The 19,384-nt window shown below is 36.3% G+C and overlaps 2 protein-coding genes across 5 annotated transcripts in view; one reads left to right on the top strand and one right to left on the bottom strand.

Annotated features, from left to right (window-relative positions):
* Positions 1-19,384, bottom strand: part of LOC144972400 (FAD-dependent oxidoreductase domain-containing protein 2-like) — a 131,035-nt gene that overhangs the window by 39,699 nt on the left and 71,952 nt on the right. The window lies entirely within an intron of this gene.
* LOC144973786 (FAD-dependent oxidoreductase domain-containing protein 2-like) lies at positions 11,376-19,002 on the top strand. Its single transcript, XM_078916681.1, has 4 exons — positions 11,376-11,415; positions 15,744-15,953; positions 16,884-16,946; positions 18,743-19,002. The coding sequence occupies exons 1-4, from the start codon at positions 11,376-11,378 to the stop codon at positions 18,886-18,888; spliced, it is 459 nt and encodes a 152-aa protein (XP_078772807.1). The 3' UTR covers positions 18,889-19,002.

Here is a 19,384-nt window from a genome sequence, read left to right on the forward strand (position 1 = left end):
ATGAATGGGTATGGTATATATATCCAAACAATACTCAATGTTACATTAAGTTGGGTCATCATGTTTACAAATAAAATTATCGCATTTGTGCGTTCTGATTTGGCATAGTTTGCGAGGTAACTAACAGTATGCATGGGAGGTTAAGTTATACCCTTCTCACGTGTTTATACTAATCGAGAAAGTAGGTCGGCGTGAATATTTTCACAGCCTGGTATGTGAGAGATACTGAAAGTGTAATTTTACAAAAATAGACTCCACCTTAGTACTCTACTATTATTCATTTTGTTATTTCTTATGTACGTGAGTGGTTTATGATCCGTTTCGACCACAAACTCTTTTAGCAGTAGATATCTGCTGAATGTCTTTAAAGCAAAGACGATGGCCAGTCCTTCACGCTCTATTACAGAGTATCGTGATTCTCTGTCCAATAATTTTCTGCTTGCATATAAGCAAGGCATTAGAGTTCCCTCATGTTCCTGTAATAGTACACCTGCGATGCCCTTATCAGACGCGTCAGTTCTTACAACAAATTCTTTTGATATGTCGGGTAATTTAAGAATTGGTTCTGAACAGAGTAATGCCTTTAATTGGTTAAAGCTATTCTGACACGCTTCTGTCCAAACAATTTTGTTCGGTGACCCATTCTTTGTCAGATTTGTTAGCGGTGTCGCGATGTGCGCGAAGTTGTAAATGTATTTCCTGTAAAAATTTAGGAGCCCAAGTACTTTGCGTACTTCTTTTTTTTTGTCTTAGGTGGTTGCAATTGTGCGATTTTTGTTTGTTTTTCTGTCTCGGGTGTCTGTGTCCCATGACCAACGGTATGATTGATCCTGCATTTGAAGCTTCGATATTAGTAAACATAGGTTGCGACACTGTGTCTCTATCAAAATATTTGTTTAGCATATTTGCATGGAATGTCTTTGTTGTGTTGTTAATTTTAATCTCGTAATTAACATTAGATTTTACTGCTGTTATTTTGAATGGTCCTTTCCATGTAGCTAAAAGTTTACTCGAGTCATCGGGTAAGAGTATTAGTACTTTGTCACCAATCTCAAATTTTCTTGATTTGCTTTTGCGATCAGAGTATTCCTTGTATTTCTCTGCTTTTTTAGTGACGGATTCCTGTGCTAGCTTACATGTGTCCTCTATTCTGTCTTTAAGGTTTCTTACATATTCGTAAGCAAACATAATTTCGTTATTGTCCTCCTCATTCCCTTTACAAATGTCGGCTACTATATTGATCGGGCCGCGAGGTGATCGTCCATACATCAACTCAAATGGGGAGTAGCCTGTAGATTCTTGGGGTATTTCTCTATATGCAAATAGGATTGCTGGTAAGTATCTGTCCCAATCATCTGGTTTTTCTGCTGACACTTTTCTTAACATATTCTTTAGAGTGCCATTAAATCTTTCACAAAGACCATTTGCTTGGGGGTGGTAGGGAGTTGTGAATGAGTGTTGGCTTCCCATGAGTTTCATGGTTTCATGCATCATATGTGATGTAAATTGGGGTCCATTGTCCGACAGTATCTCATTTGGTATGCCTATTCTAGTAAAAATTGTCATCAATGCTTCAGCTATGTGATCCGATGTAGTTGATTTCAATGCTATCGCTTCTGGCCACCTGGTTGCGTAATCGACTAGTGTTAGTATGTGTGTATGGTTTCTATCTGATTTTGTTAAAGGGCCTATAATGTCAATTGCAACTTTTTGAAAAACTTTTTCAATAACTGGGGTTGTCTCTAATGGCAATCTCGGTATTCTGCCTTTTGCGACTCTTCTTTGGCATGTGTCACAAGATTTCACATATTCTCGGACGTCTTTAGTAATTCCAGGCCATGTGAAATTCTCGGATATTCTCTTCAATGTGGAAGAGCTCCCAAGATGTCCAGAAGTTATTGAATCGTGCGCTATTCCAAGGATTTTGTTTCTGTAAATACTCGGCGTGACCAGTTGTTTAGCTATTTTGTTTCTTTTCCTATGTAACCTGAACAGAATATCTTTTTCAATGATGTATTCAACTTTTGATTTCGTCCCTTTGTTTGCGATATTGAAATATGAAGTTAAAGTCGGGTCCTTTTTCTGTTCTTCAATGAACGTGTTCCTGTCAAATTGTTGTGGTTCTAGAGAAATAGTCATTGGCTTCTCTGTTGTCTTAGTCATCTTTCTTGTTTCTGCTAGACAAGCTGTTTCTTGGGTTAATGACCATTCTTTTACATCTGTTGGGTTGTCTTTAAGACCTTTTATATTGCCAACAATAACATCAGCGACGGGGTTGGGAAGTATACAGCATTCCACTATTCCTGTATAGTATGGGGTTTCTATGTACACATTAGCTGTTTCAAAGGTTTCGACTGTGCCACTGAATGTGATGCATTGTACCGTTTTTCCAGTTTTGTCTTCGTCATTGATCAAAGATGCTTTTATTCCTACTGTACTGCATCCTGTGTCTCTCAATATTTTGCAATCAGTTCCATTAGCTTTGCCTTCACAAAAAAATAGCGATCCTGATTTGTGAGTTTGTGTTAAAAGTGACATACCTTTCACGCAATACACATTTATATTTTCTCCTGACATTACTCGTGTCTGATTGTTTACACCTGTTTGGAGTGATGCATTTGCAGTTTCTTTTGGATATCCCACGATTTTGTAACATTTGTCTGCTGTGTGGCCTTTCATTCCACAATATTGACATTTAATTATAGGTTTGTTGGTTTTCTTATACTCAGTATTATTGTCAGTGCTATTTCTTGTTTTGTTTTGATAGGGTCGGCTATGGTCTCTATTGAACTGTTTGTTCCATGGTTTGTTACTATGGTCATCCTGTTTCACTTGCGTGTTCCGAGTGATTGATCGACTCGTTCTATTTGAGTATTGAACTTTAGGTGTACCTGGACTCTGAGCAGCGGCAGCGTAGTATGGTTCCTTCAATGTTCTGCTTAGGGGTGTCAATGGATGTGCGCTGTTAAAGTTTTCTGCGTAGATTTTTAATTTGTCCAAGTTTTCTGGCTTTCTCTCTTTAAAGAATGCGACTAAATCTGGGTTGCAAGCTTGATAGATTCGATTCTTCAGCGTGAGATAGTAAAGGCCTGCAAAGTCGTCTTGTTTTACGTTTGCCAACTCAAGCCACCGATTTAGAAATTGAGTAATTCGGTTCACGAATGTATTAAAGTCTTCTCCACTTTCCGGTTTTGCAGTGTGAAACCTTTCCTGGTAACCATCTTCCGTTAATCTAAATCTTTTTAGTAGAGCATCTTTAATTTTTCCATAGTCATCTGCATCTTCAGTTGTTAAGGTATAGAAAACTTTTAGCGGTTCTCCAGATAAGCAGTTAATCAAGGCTGTGGCCCATTTGCTTTCTGGCCAACGATAACCTTTAGCCTGAACTTCGAATCGGTGTAAGAAGGATTCTAGACAGTCTGAGCGTTCATCGTATGTTGGCATGCGTGGAAGTTTCACGAAAAATTCATCACTATTATTATGTTTTCTTTCATGACCGGTTTTTGTTTTTTCAATTTCCAGCATCATTTGGGTCCTTTTGGTTTCTTCTTCTGCTAAAGCTATTTGTCTTTTTAGTTCCCTTTCTTGGACACTTTCTTCTCGTTCTTCTCTACGTATTCTTTCTTCGTGTTCTTTTTCTTCTTTGCGAATTCTTTCTTCATTTTCTTCTCTACGAATTCTTTCTTCATTTTCTTCTCTACGAATTCTTTCTTCATTTTCTTCTCTACGAATTCTTTCTTCATTTTCTTCTCTACGAATTCTTTCTTCGTGTTCTTTTTCTTCTTTACGAATTCTTTCTTCATTTTCTTCTCTACGAATTCTTTCTTCATGTTCTTTTTCTTCTTTTACTTTCTCTTCGCACCATGAAAATATTCTTTCCTGGGGTATTTCTAAGTCCTTTGCGAGACTTAAGTATCTTTTATATGCTTCCATGTTGCAATAAATTAGTTACGATATTTTATATATATTATATTGACAGGATACTGTTACTGACTGTTTTATTTATTTACACTTACTGGAATGAACTGTTCTATTTTTAGAAATCTCTCTCTCTTATTTCAACTTATTATGTATGTTGAATTTGATGCCTTTTATCGTTATATCTTATAAAGCAATGTGTCAATACAATGCGGAGTTATTATGACTTGTGTCAATAACAATGTGTCAATCGCGTGTACTCCAAACTATGTTACTACGAAAAATGTATCACCAATGTGTGTGACTCGTCGTTAGTTTGTGTACAATTATTCGCAATGACGCTAATATACTAGAGTGTGATAACAATAATAGGATGCCAAAATAATCCCAAGTTATCTATTACTAAATATAACACGACGGCTAGTAGACTCCTTTTATTATTATTTAGTTTTTAAAGACTCACTTTTCAGAACATAATATATAAGTGGTTTTCGGTAACAGTAATATGCCAAAAATGCATTTAAAACAAATCACTATGCAAAACAAATCACGATGTCTATAGTTACTATGTGATGCCCAACTCATGTAAAAGAGAATAATGAAGGATATATTTACCAACTCAGTTCGTGGCTGGGACCTCTCTCTTGTTCAATGGTTGTTCAACAATTGTAATTAGGCATTGAAAAGTGTTTAACAGTGATGTCTGAAATACAAAACAATAAAATATCGTAAGATTTACAATAGTTACAAAATGTGTTCACAACACTGAGTGATTGGTTGATAGGTGAATGAATCGTTATGGAATGTAAACATATTGAAAACAATTCATGAATGAGGCAAACAACAAAATGAAATGAGTGATATAATAACAAAGTGGACAAGGAATGAATGAATGAATGAAAAACTGAGTGAATGGATGAATGAATGAATGGATAATGTATGAATGAAAGAATGAAGGGAGGAATAAATGTATGAATGATTGGATAAATGAGTGAATAAACGAATGAATGGATGAATGAATGAATGAATGAATGAATAAATGAATGAACAATGAATGAATGAATAATTTATAAATGAATGAAGGAATGAATCAATAAAATGCTATTCAATTTGAATGAAAGAATGAATGGATAAATTGCTATTCTATTTAAATGAAGAAATGAAAAAGAAAAAAAATTAATCCTGTAAATAGGGAGTTCAATTAAAATATGATCAAGTGGGGCAATTAAGAGTTTTACAATTTAAACTTTAAAGTTAGATGAAATAGATATAAGTAACTAAATAAATTCAATTCTTTATATGTGTCCCCTCCAAAATGCCATGGTCTCAAGTGAGTAAAGAGCTACTCGACTATGCATAAAGATATATGTAGAATGAGGCCCCAGAATTTACTAGTTACTATAAATGAAAAACAATTAACGATTTGTTTACAATGAAATAAAAATAATGATGAAATTTAATTAAAAGAGATAAACAGTGATCGTGGCAGTTACAAATAGAGATATGAATATTTTACGTAACTTATGATAATATCTCAGGTTCGTAAGTTTACGTTTCCAGGCAGTTGATGGGCTTGGATGATCTATTCCTCTGATAACAGGATTGGACTCGTAAAATTCCACTTCCAGGCAATTGGTAAGAGGTTATAGTGTAGTACAGCGGGCTTGGGTTTGATCCTTGAAGATTATACAATCAAAGTTAAAAGCTCCGGCGTCTTAATGGTGTAGATATAATATCTACAAAGTCCCAAAAGATAAAAATCTTACAATATATATATAGGAATAGAGTGACTGGCCGTCCGGCATAGATTGTGGAGAGAAAGTGAGTGTCAAATGTTAGACCTATCAGCTTTTATAATAAGTGGCTACGTGACAGAATGTAGAACGAAAAGTATTCACTAATTAGAAATTAATTCGAGGGAAGGCTATAAAAGGAAAGACGATCTAATATTAGAAGGTAAAGTTTATCTAAGCCTACCGAAATATAACTGGAGTGAGATGAATTCAGTTCTTAATAAAATAAAATTTAATAAGATAATTGTGAACAATCTTTACTGTGACACCTTTTATTTTATTACCTAAGACAGGTATTGGAGGCGAAGTGGCCGAGTGGTTAAGGCATTACACTGTGACCCGGAAGGTCCTAGGTTCGAACCCCGCTTCGGGCACTTTTGTTTTTTTCCTAGGCCAAGGTTGTTCACTTGGACAACATGGGTGATTCCTGTTGACATCAGACCTTTTGTTTGATGAATTATCTATATCTATATTCGTACGTGGAATGCCAAGGCGACGATATCGTATGATGTCGTAGCGGAAGGGCATAGTTATTTTTTTTTTTAACATGTATGCATTTATTGATTCTGAGTTTGAGTTTTTTAAAAATCAATTTTTGTGTAGAATGTGGCATTTTGGGACTCATCCAGAAAATAATCGGTTTTGGAGAATGTTTAGTGGTTGGAGTGATATGAAATAAACATTAAAACAATTAATTTTAAAAATAGCATCATTCAAAATTTCTACCATTCATCCAGAAGTTATTGATTAGCCGAGTCGGTTAGTCCTGGCAGAAATTACGTTATGATGGGCTATCGATCGGTCTATGTTTGCGTCCGTTTAACCCTCACCTTACCAGCCATTTTCAGAATGTTCCTCAAAACTTCACACCCACCCAATACAAAAACAGACATTTCTTACTCAAACAAAAAAGCAACAAGCACATTCTATACATAATATTGTTCGACACACACTGCCGATGAACTCTATTACATAATGTCAAGTTTTTATAGCTATAACAAGAAGAAATGAAATCTGGATGAGAAAAGTGACGGTTGCATCGTAACAACTGTGACGATTTTCCAATAGGTGGTTCTGGGTGGGATTCCCTACCTCCACAGTGGGCAGGGAGGTACTTACCGTGTCTTCTATCCCCTTATATATGTTTTCCAACATGCTTTCTGTCTTTGTCTTGGTATGAGATTGCTTGGTTTTGTCCCGACCCTGTCCGGAGTCCTTGTCTGGGAGGGAAACAGTCAAATGCATAGTTATTGTTTTGGGAGATGATATTTTTTTTCCCTTGTAAATCATCTCTCTGTTATGTATTATTATATTTGTTATTTTTAATGTATAATGAAATGTAAGCATTTGAGTGTATTCCTCTTTGTTGGATCTTGTGCTTGTGTCTGGTGACACTTATATGTGATCTCAGACTAAGTTCATTGATGGTATGTTCTTGGAATCTATATCTGATCCCTATTTGTTCTCAATTCTTCTTAGTCTTACTTTCTCTTGGGTGCTTTAATTGTAATTCTAGAACTTTCTACTATCCCATTTTCTTCCTTTTTACTGGCGCTGATATAACCTAAATTTGTTGCAAGCGCCCTTAAAAACAAAAAAAACAAAAATAATAGGTAATAAAGAGGGGGTTAAGGCGACAGAAACCAGGATCAAGTCCGATTTTATGGGGCTTTCTGGTTCTGGAATATTACTTGAAGAGTTAAGTATCAAGACTTGATCATTTCATGTGCTGCTACGTGGTCTTGTTGTATGAAACTCGCCATCGGGTAGGAAGGTCCAGGGTTCGAGTCCCGCTCTGCGAGGTGCAAAGTCGTGTCCTTGGAAAAGACTCTTTGCTCACATTCTCTCACTGTACTCGGGGGTAAAATGAGTACCTGGCTGTAAATAGCGTTGTGTCTATTTGGGGGGGGGGGGGGAATGTAGTATCGCCTAACATTCAGGATCAATAAAGTATATACTATGTCTCGTCCTACATGTTACATGTTGCTGTTGGCTAGTGACCCTTTGTAAAGCGCTTTGAGCACATTTAGTGGATATTGAGCTGTATTAAAAAAGCTCCAAAGATAATCTAGATAGGAGAACCGCTGTGTTTTCGTCATTTATTTAGGGAATTTCATTGATTTGTCCCGAAGGGGAAATTTGTCCTCAGGGTCTAATCCAATGAAAGACTGGAATAACCCAGGCTAAGCCGCAGTTCAGAGCCGCGGAGAGTGCTCGCTTAAGGCCGCTCATCGCGGCGCGGTGTCGAACTCAGTAGCTTTTGTGTACGAAGCAGAATCCTATCTACTAAACCATGCTGTCCCCTAAGTTTAACCATAGCCATCGTTAACTTATAGCCTGACACTGACCAAAAAATGACGTCAAAATGCTAGTCCTTTGCCACAAAAGAAAACAAATCGTGAGTTGTATACAATAGTTCAACCAATGGGACCACTTGTTTCCATGAGCGCTACTAACGACAACTCACTAGGAGGTGCAAAAACCAAATTAAATAATGACGTCAAAATGCAAGTCTTTTTGGGTTTCAGTGTCGGGCTATAATTTAACTATGGCTACGGTTTAACACTGTAATGGTGCTACACGTGTATGTGTGTGTGGGTGGGGGGGGGGAGGCGCACATGCGTGCGTAAATGCATGTTGTGTTGTGCACGCTATCACGTTGGTGATTATTAGATTTAAGAAACAACCAGCTATAGCAGGGGGAATTAAGGTATAATTGTGCAAATAGGTGATGAAAGCATGAAAATTGGCACACATGTTCCTTATACCACCAAAAACACAATCTGATAGAGAAGCATTCTGACATTTTACAAAAAAAAAGTTGGTTTTAAAGCATTTAATATTTTACTATATAAACATTAGTAAATTCAGGGGGAATAATCGAGGAAAGTTTATTCGCCCTCTTTCTGATTAGTACTGAACATATTAATTATGTTGCGAAATTACCATATTTTCTCGCGTACTTTTTGTTGTATATCAACCATAGACATATTCCCTATCTTATAGCTTTCATTTTGAAAGATTTAGGGTTGTTTGTTTTCAACGGGGCATATGTTAACAGCGTCAAATAGGGCGAAATTAAATATTATTTGAAAATGAATAAAATCATGAAAATTATATTACACAGTACAAAATCCACGGCCAACTCCATATTCATGTGGCTTTACAATGAAAATATATAGCGCAATATCCACCAAACTTCAAAGCACTTTACAATGATTCCTGGACGGGGTAAGCTTTCAAGCTAATGCTAACTACTTTGACACCTGATATTGACTGTTTAAAGTCAAGAGTTAAGCCTGACCAAAGTTGCTTGGCTTTTATTTGTTTGGCTTTTCCTTATAGTCCTGTGTGTATTTTAAAAAAATACTTACATACAACGGTAATGGCGTCTCTTTGATCTGCGATTGTCTTTTTTGAAAAGTCGACCCGGTTTTATTTTTATTTTTGGTATTTGACACAATAAGTTGTGATATAGATAGGCTTTCTTGATGCCTGGAATCTGACTTTTCTGACAGGAGACGATCCAACCAAAATCATTTTGATTAATGTCAACAGGGAGTTAGGCACTACGCCTTCTTGACTTCCAATCCCGATGTCCCAGCTATTTCCCCCTCAGCCAAGGACTCCGGCAAGGGCCAGGCAGGGTAAACCAAGTAATCCCAAATCCCAACACAGACAGAAATCAACTCAGTAAAACAGGTGTAGAGGGATAGAAGACACAGCAAGTTACATCCTGCCCACCATAAAATTTGCCGAAAGACCCCACCCAAACCCATCTCTTCAGACCAATATTATGGGAAAAAGGGGGGGGGGGGGCTGATTAAAATGCTACAAATTGCATTTACAGTTTAAAAAACAATATGTTTAAAAAGCTGTTTTTCAATTCTTTGTTGTTGTTGTTGTTGTTGTCGTCGTCGTTGTTGTTGTTATTGATGTTCTTTTAAAGGGGTTTTACGTAGCTAGCGATGCCTTGTGAGGCAATTTCAACAAAAGGAAGATGGTGGGTGGAAGGTTGAAGATCTGAAGTTCAAAACACCAAAGAAAAAGTCAGGTAGACTAAATTGGTTCAGATATGGAACAGAAGATTCAATAAGCAATCTAGCAATGTGCCTATATTATTGTGCGGCTATTTGGTCTTGTGGTATGACACTCGATTTCGGATGAGACGGTCCTGGGTTCGAGCCTCGCACGACGCATAGTTGAGTCCTTGGAAAAGGCTCTTTACTCACATTCTCTCACCGTGCTCAGGTGGAAAATGAGTACCTGGTCGTCGTTGTCTCTGTCCAAAAAGTGTAATATCGCCTAGCAGGCGTCATGTTTCGTTTTATATGTTAAGTGTTGCTGTTGGTCAGGGATCCCTTGTAAAGCTCTTTGAGCACGTTTAGTGGATATTGCTCTATATAAATGGTCTATTTTTTTGTTTAAAAAATAGATGTTTAGACAAACGAAAAGTCCCACCCAGGCACAAGCAAAGGATTTTGTTATGAGGAATATACTCAAATGTTTACAAACTAAAGTGTTTTAAAAATTAAAGACTATAAAAATACTTAACAGAGAGATGACTTTAAAGGTAAAAAAAAATACCATCCCTCAAAAAAAGGAACTATATATCTAAGTGCCTCCCTCTCGACGACCAGGTACTCATACTGTGTCTTCTATCCCCTTATACTCGTATCTGTTTTCCAACATGCTTTCTGTCCTTGTCTTGGAATGAGATTACTTGTTTTGTTTTTTTCCTGGCCCCGGCCGGAGTCAGGAACAGTCAAATGCATAGTTATTGTTTTGGGAGATGATTTTTTTTCCTTGTAAATCATCTCTCTGTTATGTATTATATTTGTTATTTTGAATCTATAATGTAAACATTTGAGTGTATTCCTCTTTGTGGGATTTTGTGCTTGTGTCCGGATGAGACTTATAGGTGATCTCAAACTAAGTACATTGGTGGTGTGCTCTTGGAATCTACATCTGACCCCTATTTGTTCCCAGTTCCCCTTTGTCTTACTTTCTCTTGTGTGCTTTAACTGTAATTTTAGAACTTTTTACTATCCCATTTTCTTCCTTTTTACTGGCGCTGATATAACCTTAATGTGTTGCAAGCGCCGTATAACCCTTAAAAACAAAAACAAAACAACAATAATAATAATAATAATAATAATAATAATAATAATAATAATAATAATAATAATAATAATAATAATAATATATAATAAAAAAAGAAGAAGAGAAGAAGAAAAGAAGAAGAAGAAGAAGAAGAAGAGAAGAGAGAGAGAAGAGAAGGAAGAGAAGGAGAGAAGAAAAAGAGAAGAAGAAGAAGAGAGAGAGAGAAGAAGAAGAGAAGAAGAGAAGAGAAGAAGAAGGAGAGAGAGAAGAAAGAAGAAGAAGGAAGAAGAAAGAAGAAGAAAAGAAGAAGAAGAAGAAGAAAAGAAGAAGAAGAAGAAGAAGAAGAAGAAGAAGAAGAAGAAGAAGAAGAAGAAATAAATAAATAAATAAAAAACCCAAACCAACAAATACGAGAGCATGTTCAGTTGCTATTATTGGTCTATATAAAAGACAATAATTTTGTAGAGAAACTATCTTGATCATATAACATCCTATGTAGTGTGTGGCTGTGTCACAAAAGCCAAGCATTATTCAGCCTTGTCAGTGAAAGGGCGGGTGACAATGATCAATAAATATTTTGGTCCTGACGTTGTGTCCTTGGGTAAGGCATAAGGCAATATAACACACATTACCCCACTCGACTCAGGTGTCAATGAGTACGTGACTATAGAGAGTGACGGATATTGTAAGTGTATTATTATAGAAAATAACTTCCAACAGGTGACTGGGAATGTATGAAATGGAAATATGCTTCCAGGTTTTAGAGTTTTTGCCGAGGCGAGGATGATCATTTAAACCGACCTATTTTTGACGGACGGGTTGTGTCATTTGCCTTTGGTGACATGTGGTTCCTGAGATACTGACCTCCCAAGTTGGCAGGAGGGCGCTTATTTGCCTTTGGTAACATAAGTGTTATCATGTTTTCTTTTATTTACATTTTTAAGTTATAATTGATTTGAAGTGTGTTATTTTTTTCTGACGCAGATGCAATGTGGCCAAATTGCGTTATAATTGTCATCTACGTGTAGTTTACATATCATCCAAATCGAGTGATATTTTATAACATATGTGTTATTCGAAAATCTGTGAGTGGTGTTATAACGCTCTGTTGTTATTCTAAAATCTGTGAGTGGTGTTATAGCGCTCTGTTGTCATTCTAAAATCTGTGAGTGGTGTTATAGCGCTCTGTTGTTATTCTAAAATCTGTAAGTGGTGTTATAGTTTTCTGTTGTTATTCTAAAATATGGGAGTGGTGTTATAGCGCTCTGTTGTTATTCTAAAATCTGTGAGTGGTGTTATAGCGCTCTGTTGTTATTCTAAAATCTGTGAGTGGTGTTATAGCGCTCTGTTAGTCTAAAATCTGTGAGTGGTGTTATAGCGCTCTGTTAGTCTAAAATATGTGAGTGGTGTTATAGCGCTCTGTCTTGGTTATAGTCTAAATTCTGTGAGTGGTGTTATAGCGCTCTTGTTAGTCTAAATCTGTGAGTGGTGTTATAGCGCTCTGTTAGTCTAAATTCTGTGAATGGGTGTTATAGCGCTCTGTTGTTATTCTGAGATCTGTGAGTGGGTGTTATAGCGCTCTGTTGTTATTCTGAGATCGGTGAGTGGGTGTTATAGCGCTCTGTTGTTATTCTGAGATCTGTGAGTGGGTGCTATAGCGCTCTGTTGTTATTCTAAAATCTGTGAGTGGTGTTATAGCGCTCTGTTGTTATTCTAAAATCTGTGAGTGGGTGTTATAGCGCTCTGTTGTTATTCTAAAATCTGTGAGTGGGTGTTATAGCGCTCTGTTTTATTCTAAAATCTGTGGTGGTGTTATAGCGCTCTGTTGTTATTCTAAAATATGTGAGTGGTGTTATAGCGCTCTGTTGTTATTCTAAAATCTGTGAGTGGTGTTATAGCGCTCTGTTGTTATTCTGAGATCGGTGAGTGGGTGTTATAGCGCTCTGTTGTTATTCTAAAATCTGTGAGTGGGTGTTATAGCGCTCTGTTGTTATTCTAAAATCTGTGAGTGGTGTTATAGCGCTCTGTTGTTATTCTAAAATCTGTGAGTGGTGTTATAGCGCTCTGTTGTTATTCTAAAATCTGTGAGTGGTGTTATAGCGCTCTGTTGTTATTCTAAAATCTGTGAGTGTTGTTATAGCGCTCTGTTGTTATTCTAAAATCTGTGAGTGGTGTTATAGTGTTCTGTTGTTATTCTAAAATCTGTGAGTGGTGTTATAGCGCTCTGTTGTTATTCTGAGATCTGTGAGTATTAAGCATGATTGTGAATAACTCTCTCCTTACCACGATGCTCCCAACATTTCTCTTATTCTGATTTCTTTTGTACATCATAATATTTGAACAAAACTGTTTGTTGTTAGTTAAAGTATATTAACACTGTGTTGAGGAGCTCGTTTAGCAAAAAAAAAAAATAATAATAATAATATGTATAGCAAGAACCAACAGCTTTTGTGTGTGAGTTAAATAAATCTAATTTTGTTTTGGTAAAATGTAACGATGATTATTGGATTAATAACATTGACCATTTGCCTTCGGTGGGTAAAAGTGATCATGACTCACTTCTTATATCGTTAAATCTTTCATCCGCCAAACATCCTTCACATGTTTATTTTGATTATTTCAAAGGTAATTACAATTCTTGTAGAGAAGACCTGAATGCCGTGAATTGGGAAGCTCTTGAAGGCTACGGTGTGAATGAAGCGTGGTTGTTTTTTAAAGACAAACTAAAATGTATAGAATCTAACCACATTCCATTAAGATGTAACAAAAAATTTAGTTCTAATAAACCATTGTGGTTGACAAAAAAACGTTAAACGTACAATTAATAAGAAAAATAAATTGTATAAGAAATTCAAAAAGTATTCTACAACAAATAATTTTCATAATTATGTCAAGGTTAGAAATAACACCAAATACACGATTCAAAATGCTCTGAAAACGTATGAATGTACATTGACACACGAATGTAAGAATAGTCCGAAAGGCTTTTGGAGATACGTAAACAGAAAGTTGAAAAGAAAACCAGGTGTTCGTGTTTTACTGAAAGATGATGGTACCAAGGTTACTTCCGATATAGATAAAGCTAATGTTTTAAATGATTATTTTTCATCTGTGTTTGTTCAAGAAGACACTACAAATATACCAACTTTCAATGTTACAAATCAATTAAACGTCCCCGATTTTTATATTACACAAGAAGACATACTTGCCAAATTGTTGAATTTAGACGTGGCTAAAAGCATGGGCCCCGATTCCCTTCATCCCCGTTTACTGAAAGAAGTGGCCTTTGAAATATCATAGCCGCTATCAACAATATATAATAAGTCTCTTGAATCTGGTACCTTATCCAGTGAATGGAAACAAGCCAATGTTACTGCCATTCATAAAAAAAGGCAGCAAACTAGATGCTGCAAACTATAGACCCATCAGCTTAACATGCATACTCTGTAAGGTTATGGAGTCTATCTTGAAAGACCGAATAATACGATGCTAAACGATAACCAGCATGGTTTTAGATCAAAGAGATCATGCATTACTCAACTTTTACAGGTGATGGAGGATTTTACCTAGTTAATTGATCGTGATCAATGCATTGATGTTGTTTATCTTGATTTCCGCAAGGCTTTTGATTCTGTACCTCATGAGAGATTATTCATAAAACTAAAAGCATATGGATTTAAAGGGAATATCTTTAACTGGATTAAAGACTTTCTTAATAATCGAATACAAAGGGTCATTGTCAATGGTGTGGGGTCGGATTTTAAGAATGTAATTAGCGGTGTACCCCAAGGAAGTGTTTTGGGACCACTTTTATTTCTTTTATATATAAATGATTTACCATGTGGCATAAATTTTAATGCTGTGAAATAGACATGCTTATTGTTTGGCTTCAGTTTCGAAATTCTTAAACAGACGTATAGCAATGTTTTCCATTGTTTTAATTTTATTATCAAAATTCATTGCATTTTGAACGACGTGTTCATATATGCAGGTCTGACACCCGAACCCACTTTTGGGCCTATATTAACATTCTTTTAATAGACAATATTTTGCGTCAATTTTCCAGATTTTCATTACAGCAATGAGCCCATATGGAATTGGGTTATCAGACCTGCAAATAAGTACACGTCGATTTTGAAAGTGAAAGTGATAAAAATATAAAATTCTATTTTTTGTCAGATTAAAACATTTGTTGTCACTCTGCCCAGTAAGAAAATATAAAAACTTGAACCAAATCTCAAATTTGTGACAATAAATTCAATTCATCCCGATATATAATTTAAAAAAACAAACTTGAGATTTTATATAATGCAATATCCACCGAACGTGCTCAAAGCGATTTACAAAGGATCCCAAGCAACACTTAGCATGTAGGACGAGACATGACGCCTGTTAGGTGATATCATATTTTTTTCGAATAGAGACAACGCTGTTAACGGTCAGGTTCACATTTTACACATGAGTACGGTGAGAGAATAATATGTGAGTAAAGAGTTTTTCAAGGACTCTACTATGTGCCGCTCGGACTTTCCGATCCGAAGGCGAGTGTCATACCACTAGACCACATCTCCGTCCAACCTCACAACGGTTAGGAAGAGATGGGTCACATGTGTGTTGAGACATGTTCTCTTGTCGCGTCACTCTTCTTCAGTTCATCAATATGTACCGATAGTTCAGTTAGTAGAACACTCGCTTCACACGCAAAGAGACCAAGATCGATCCCGCTGTGTGGCCTTGAGCAAATCACCTCGCACTAGCTCAATTTGCGGCGCTGCACTGCGGCTGGCGCTGGGTTATTCCAGTCTTCTTACTATTGTAACATCCATAATTACTTCATTATCCAAAACATTAAAAATCATAATTGTGCTAGATACAAAGCATTAACAATCATCCAATTATTTTCATTCAGTTATCATTTTTCATGACAAGGAACAACAAAATACGAAATACTGTGCAATGTTTTCCACCGGGATCATCCTCGTGACCTTTTGCCTTTGTCCTTTGGCACTGACCTCTGTGAGCTCAAATGTGTACCACGATTATTGTGTCATCGGGGCAGGCCCGGGGGTCTTCAGATCGGATACTTTCTGCATCGGGCTGGAAGAGATTACGTCATCTTTGAAAAGGCAAACCAGTCGGGTAAGTCATCTGTTTCCTGGAAATCACAGAATGCAGACCTGCCGAGTTCTACGAAAAAGTCGTAGAAATACGAATTTTGACTCTCTCCATCTACAGAGATGCATATGTCTCTTTGACTCAATAAATTGTGTTGAGGAGAGTCAAGAATCTATGTTCAGGACTTTGGAGAATTTTTGTACCATTCTGAGAGCAAATTGTTTGTTTCTAAAGTATTTATAGTGACTTTTTCTTTTTTCCCTTGAAAACTACGAATTTTTAACATTCCAAATAGGCAGCTCTGACATAATGTCATGTTTACACTACTAATCCGAAACATCGACCCAAAAGAGGCTTGGCATTTTACATACTACACTACCCCACCCAACTCAAGTTTGAATGAGCACCAGAACAGATTATGAAAAAAAAAAAAACACGAAAAGAACTGTACAAACAAAAGAATGAAAATGGAGAGGCTTCGTATGGGAACAAAACAGAATTCCAGCTGTTTTGTTCCCATACGAAGCCTCTCCATTTTCACTCTTTCTTTAGTATTTTCACGATCACCGGCTTCAGGCAGCCCTACCGTTTTCTACTTTTCTGTGTGCACTGACAACGATTTGGAAAATGTGTTGCTCGGACTGAGGTTCCTCGATTACTCATCATCATCATCATCATCATCATCGTCATCATCATCATCATCATCATCATCATCATCATCATCATCATGACAGCAGCAGCAGCAGCGGCAACAGTAGCAGCAGCATGAACATCATTATCATCATCATCATCTTCTTCGTCATCGTCAACATCATCATCATCATTATCATCCTCATCATCATCATCATCATCATCATCATCATCATCATCATTTATTTACTTATATATTCATTTATTTATTTATTTATTTATTTATTTATTTATTTATTTATTTATTATCACTGTTATCCACAGGCAATTTCTTTCAGACATATCCACGTCATAGAAAACTAATAAGTATCAACAAAAGACACACAGGTAAGGCAAGAACTCTACCCCTCCCCCCCCCCCCCACCCTCCTTTCCCGACTCCCTCCATCACGAACACATCATGGGATTTAAATTAAAACTATCAGAAGATCTGAAGTTCGATCCCAAGTCGAGAAGATATTTCTTCTTAAATTTTTCTCTCCCTTTTGTCGTCCACTGTTCGATACATACCTTTTCATATTTTTATAGAAATAGGCTTACGTCACAACAAGGATTAAGGAATGATATTGGCGTTACCGAGCTCTTTATTTTTGTTTTTAGTCCGCCAGTTGGGTGATTAGTTCTCATTAAATCTTCACAGCTAGAGTATAAGCGTTAAACGTGATGCATGGTTTTGGGTGGTGGTACAATCGATCTGTCAGACAGAACTGTGGAATATTTTACTTAAACCCATCATCGATAATAGTACAGCATTACAAATTGTCACTTTTATCCAGCTCAGGTTTTGAATCGTAATATTTTGTCGTGTGTTTAAGAGCATTCAACAACATCTTTTAAAAATAACATACTTAACATGGGACGTTTCGGAATTAAAACGATTTTCATCCAATAAGAAAAACATAAAATAGATTATACGATGCCAGTAAAACCATTTTAAAAAGGGAGTAAAGCATGGCTATCTTAAATCAAATTGGTGGATATTGTATCAATGCCAGTATCAAAATAAATGGCTCAGATCTGGCGATTTATAACATAATTTAGAAAAAAAATTGATGTTATGATGCTTGCTAGAGAATTTGATATAGATTTTTAATGCTCACTGAGCTGCGTGAAACTATCAAAATTGATATAGAGAGTGATAATTTCTTTCTTTTATTCAGTATATCATTATTCAAGTATAATTATAATCAACTTCTACAATATTGTTTCGAACATTCGGTTTCCTCAGGAAGTGATGAGAGTGAATGAACCTGGGTGGGGATCCTGACCTCCCATAGCGGGCAGGGAGGTACATACTGTGTCCTCTATCCCCTTATATCTATTTTCCAACATGCTTTCTGTCTTTGTCTCGGAATGAGATTTCTTGGTTTTGTCCTGGCACTGGCCGGAATCCTAGCTGGGAGGGAAACAGTCAAATGCATATTTATTGTTTTGGGAGATGATATTTTTTTCCTTGTAAATCATCTCTCTGTTATGTATTATTATTTATATTTTGAATGTATAATGTAAGCATTTGAGTGTATTCCTCTTTGTTGGATTTTGTGCTTGTGTCTGGATGAGACTTGTAGGTGGTTTCAAACTAAGTACAACGGTGGTGTGCTCTTGGAATCTACATCTGATCCCTATTTGTTCTCATTTCCCCTTTGTCTTACTTTTTCTTGGGATCTTTAATTGTCATTCTAGAACTTTTTACTATCCCATTTTCTTCCTTTTTACTGGCGCTGATATAACCTAAATGTGTTGCAAGTGCCGTAAAACCCTTAAAAACAAAAACAAAACAGAGTGAATGAATGCTTTATATATATAGAATACAAATTGTCACTCACATTATATAGCCGAGACGTTCGTTTCTTTGGTGCTTATTCCACGTCCTCAGTCGGCGTAATGTCCGAAGAAAAAATTCTTACTCCATACGAGGTGCTTGTTTTTGGTTCCGTTGTGTAGTGGTGATTAGTGTTGATGTGTAGTGGCATTGTTTTATATTTATATATATATATATATATATATATATATATATGTATGTATGTATGTATGTATGTATGTATGTATGTATGTATGTATGTATGTATGTATGTATGTATGTATGTATGTATGTATGTAGACTTCTATCTTTTTCTCTTCCAGGCCATAAAAATGTGGAGTTTAACCTGCGCCATGATTGGAACTCGCTTATCTCTGACGACGAGTCCCTGCTCATGACGAAATACTCCAAGGAAATGTTTCCCCATGCTGATGACATAGTGAGATATTTCAATGATTACACGGTATGACAAATGTTAACATTCGAAATATTTTACAGACACATCTTTTAAAAATCCATCTCCTTATGTGATTCACAGCCAATGCGTTTGGTGTCCATCTTAAATGGAGACGTGGGTTCATCTCTCATTTCAGCTCCGCAATGTAAGCTAAGTTGGTGATGACTTTACGCAAGGAAACATAGAGCGACACAAATTATAATATCAAACGGTAACCTTTGCTAACTCATAGCTGGCAAAGTCCATAACAATTACGTCACTATTCGAGGGAATGATCACCAATGGATAGAATAAAGTTGATGTCACTAGGGTCTTTGTTATTGTTTTTTTTTGCCATCCGCGTTTATGAGTAATTTTCACTAAACTGTATTAACCAGACTTTTAACGTTTTAGGTTACACATAGTTTTGTGTGTTGGTCCGTTATACTTCCGGATGGAAATATTGTGAGCCTCTTAGCCAAGCGAACACTATCTATAGAAAATGAGTAGTGAGATGTTGTTTGAAGTT

The sequence above is a fragment of the Berghia stephanieae genome, chromosome 5, assembly GCF_034508935.2.
Source record: "Berghia stephanieae isolate SIO BIC M18660-M18661 chromosome 5, UCSD_Bste_1.3, whole genome shotgun sequence".
Lineage (NCBI taxonomy): Eukaryota > Metazoa > Mollusca > Gastropoda > Nudibranchia > Aeolidiidae > Berghia > Berghia stephanieae.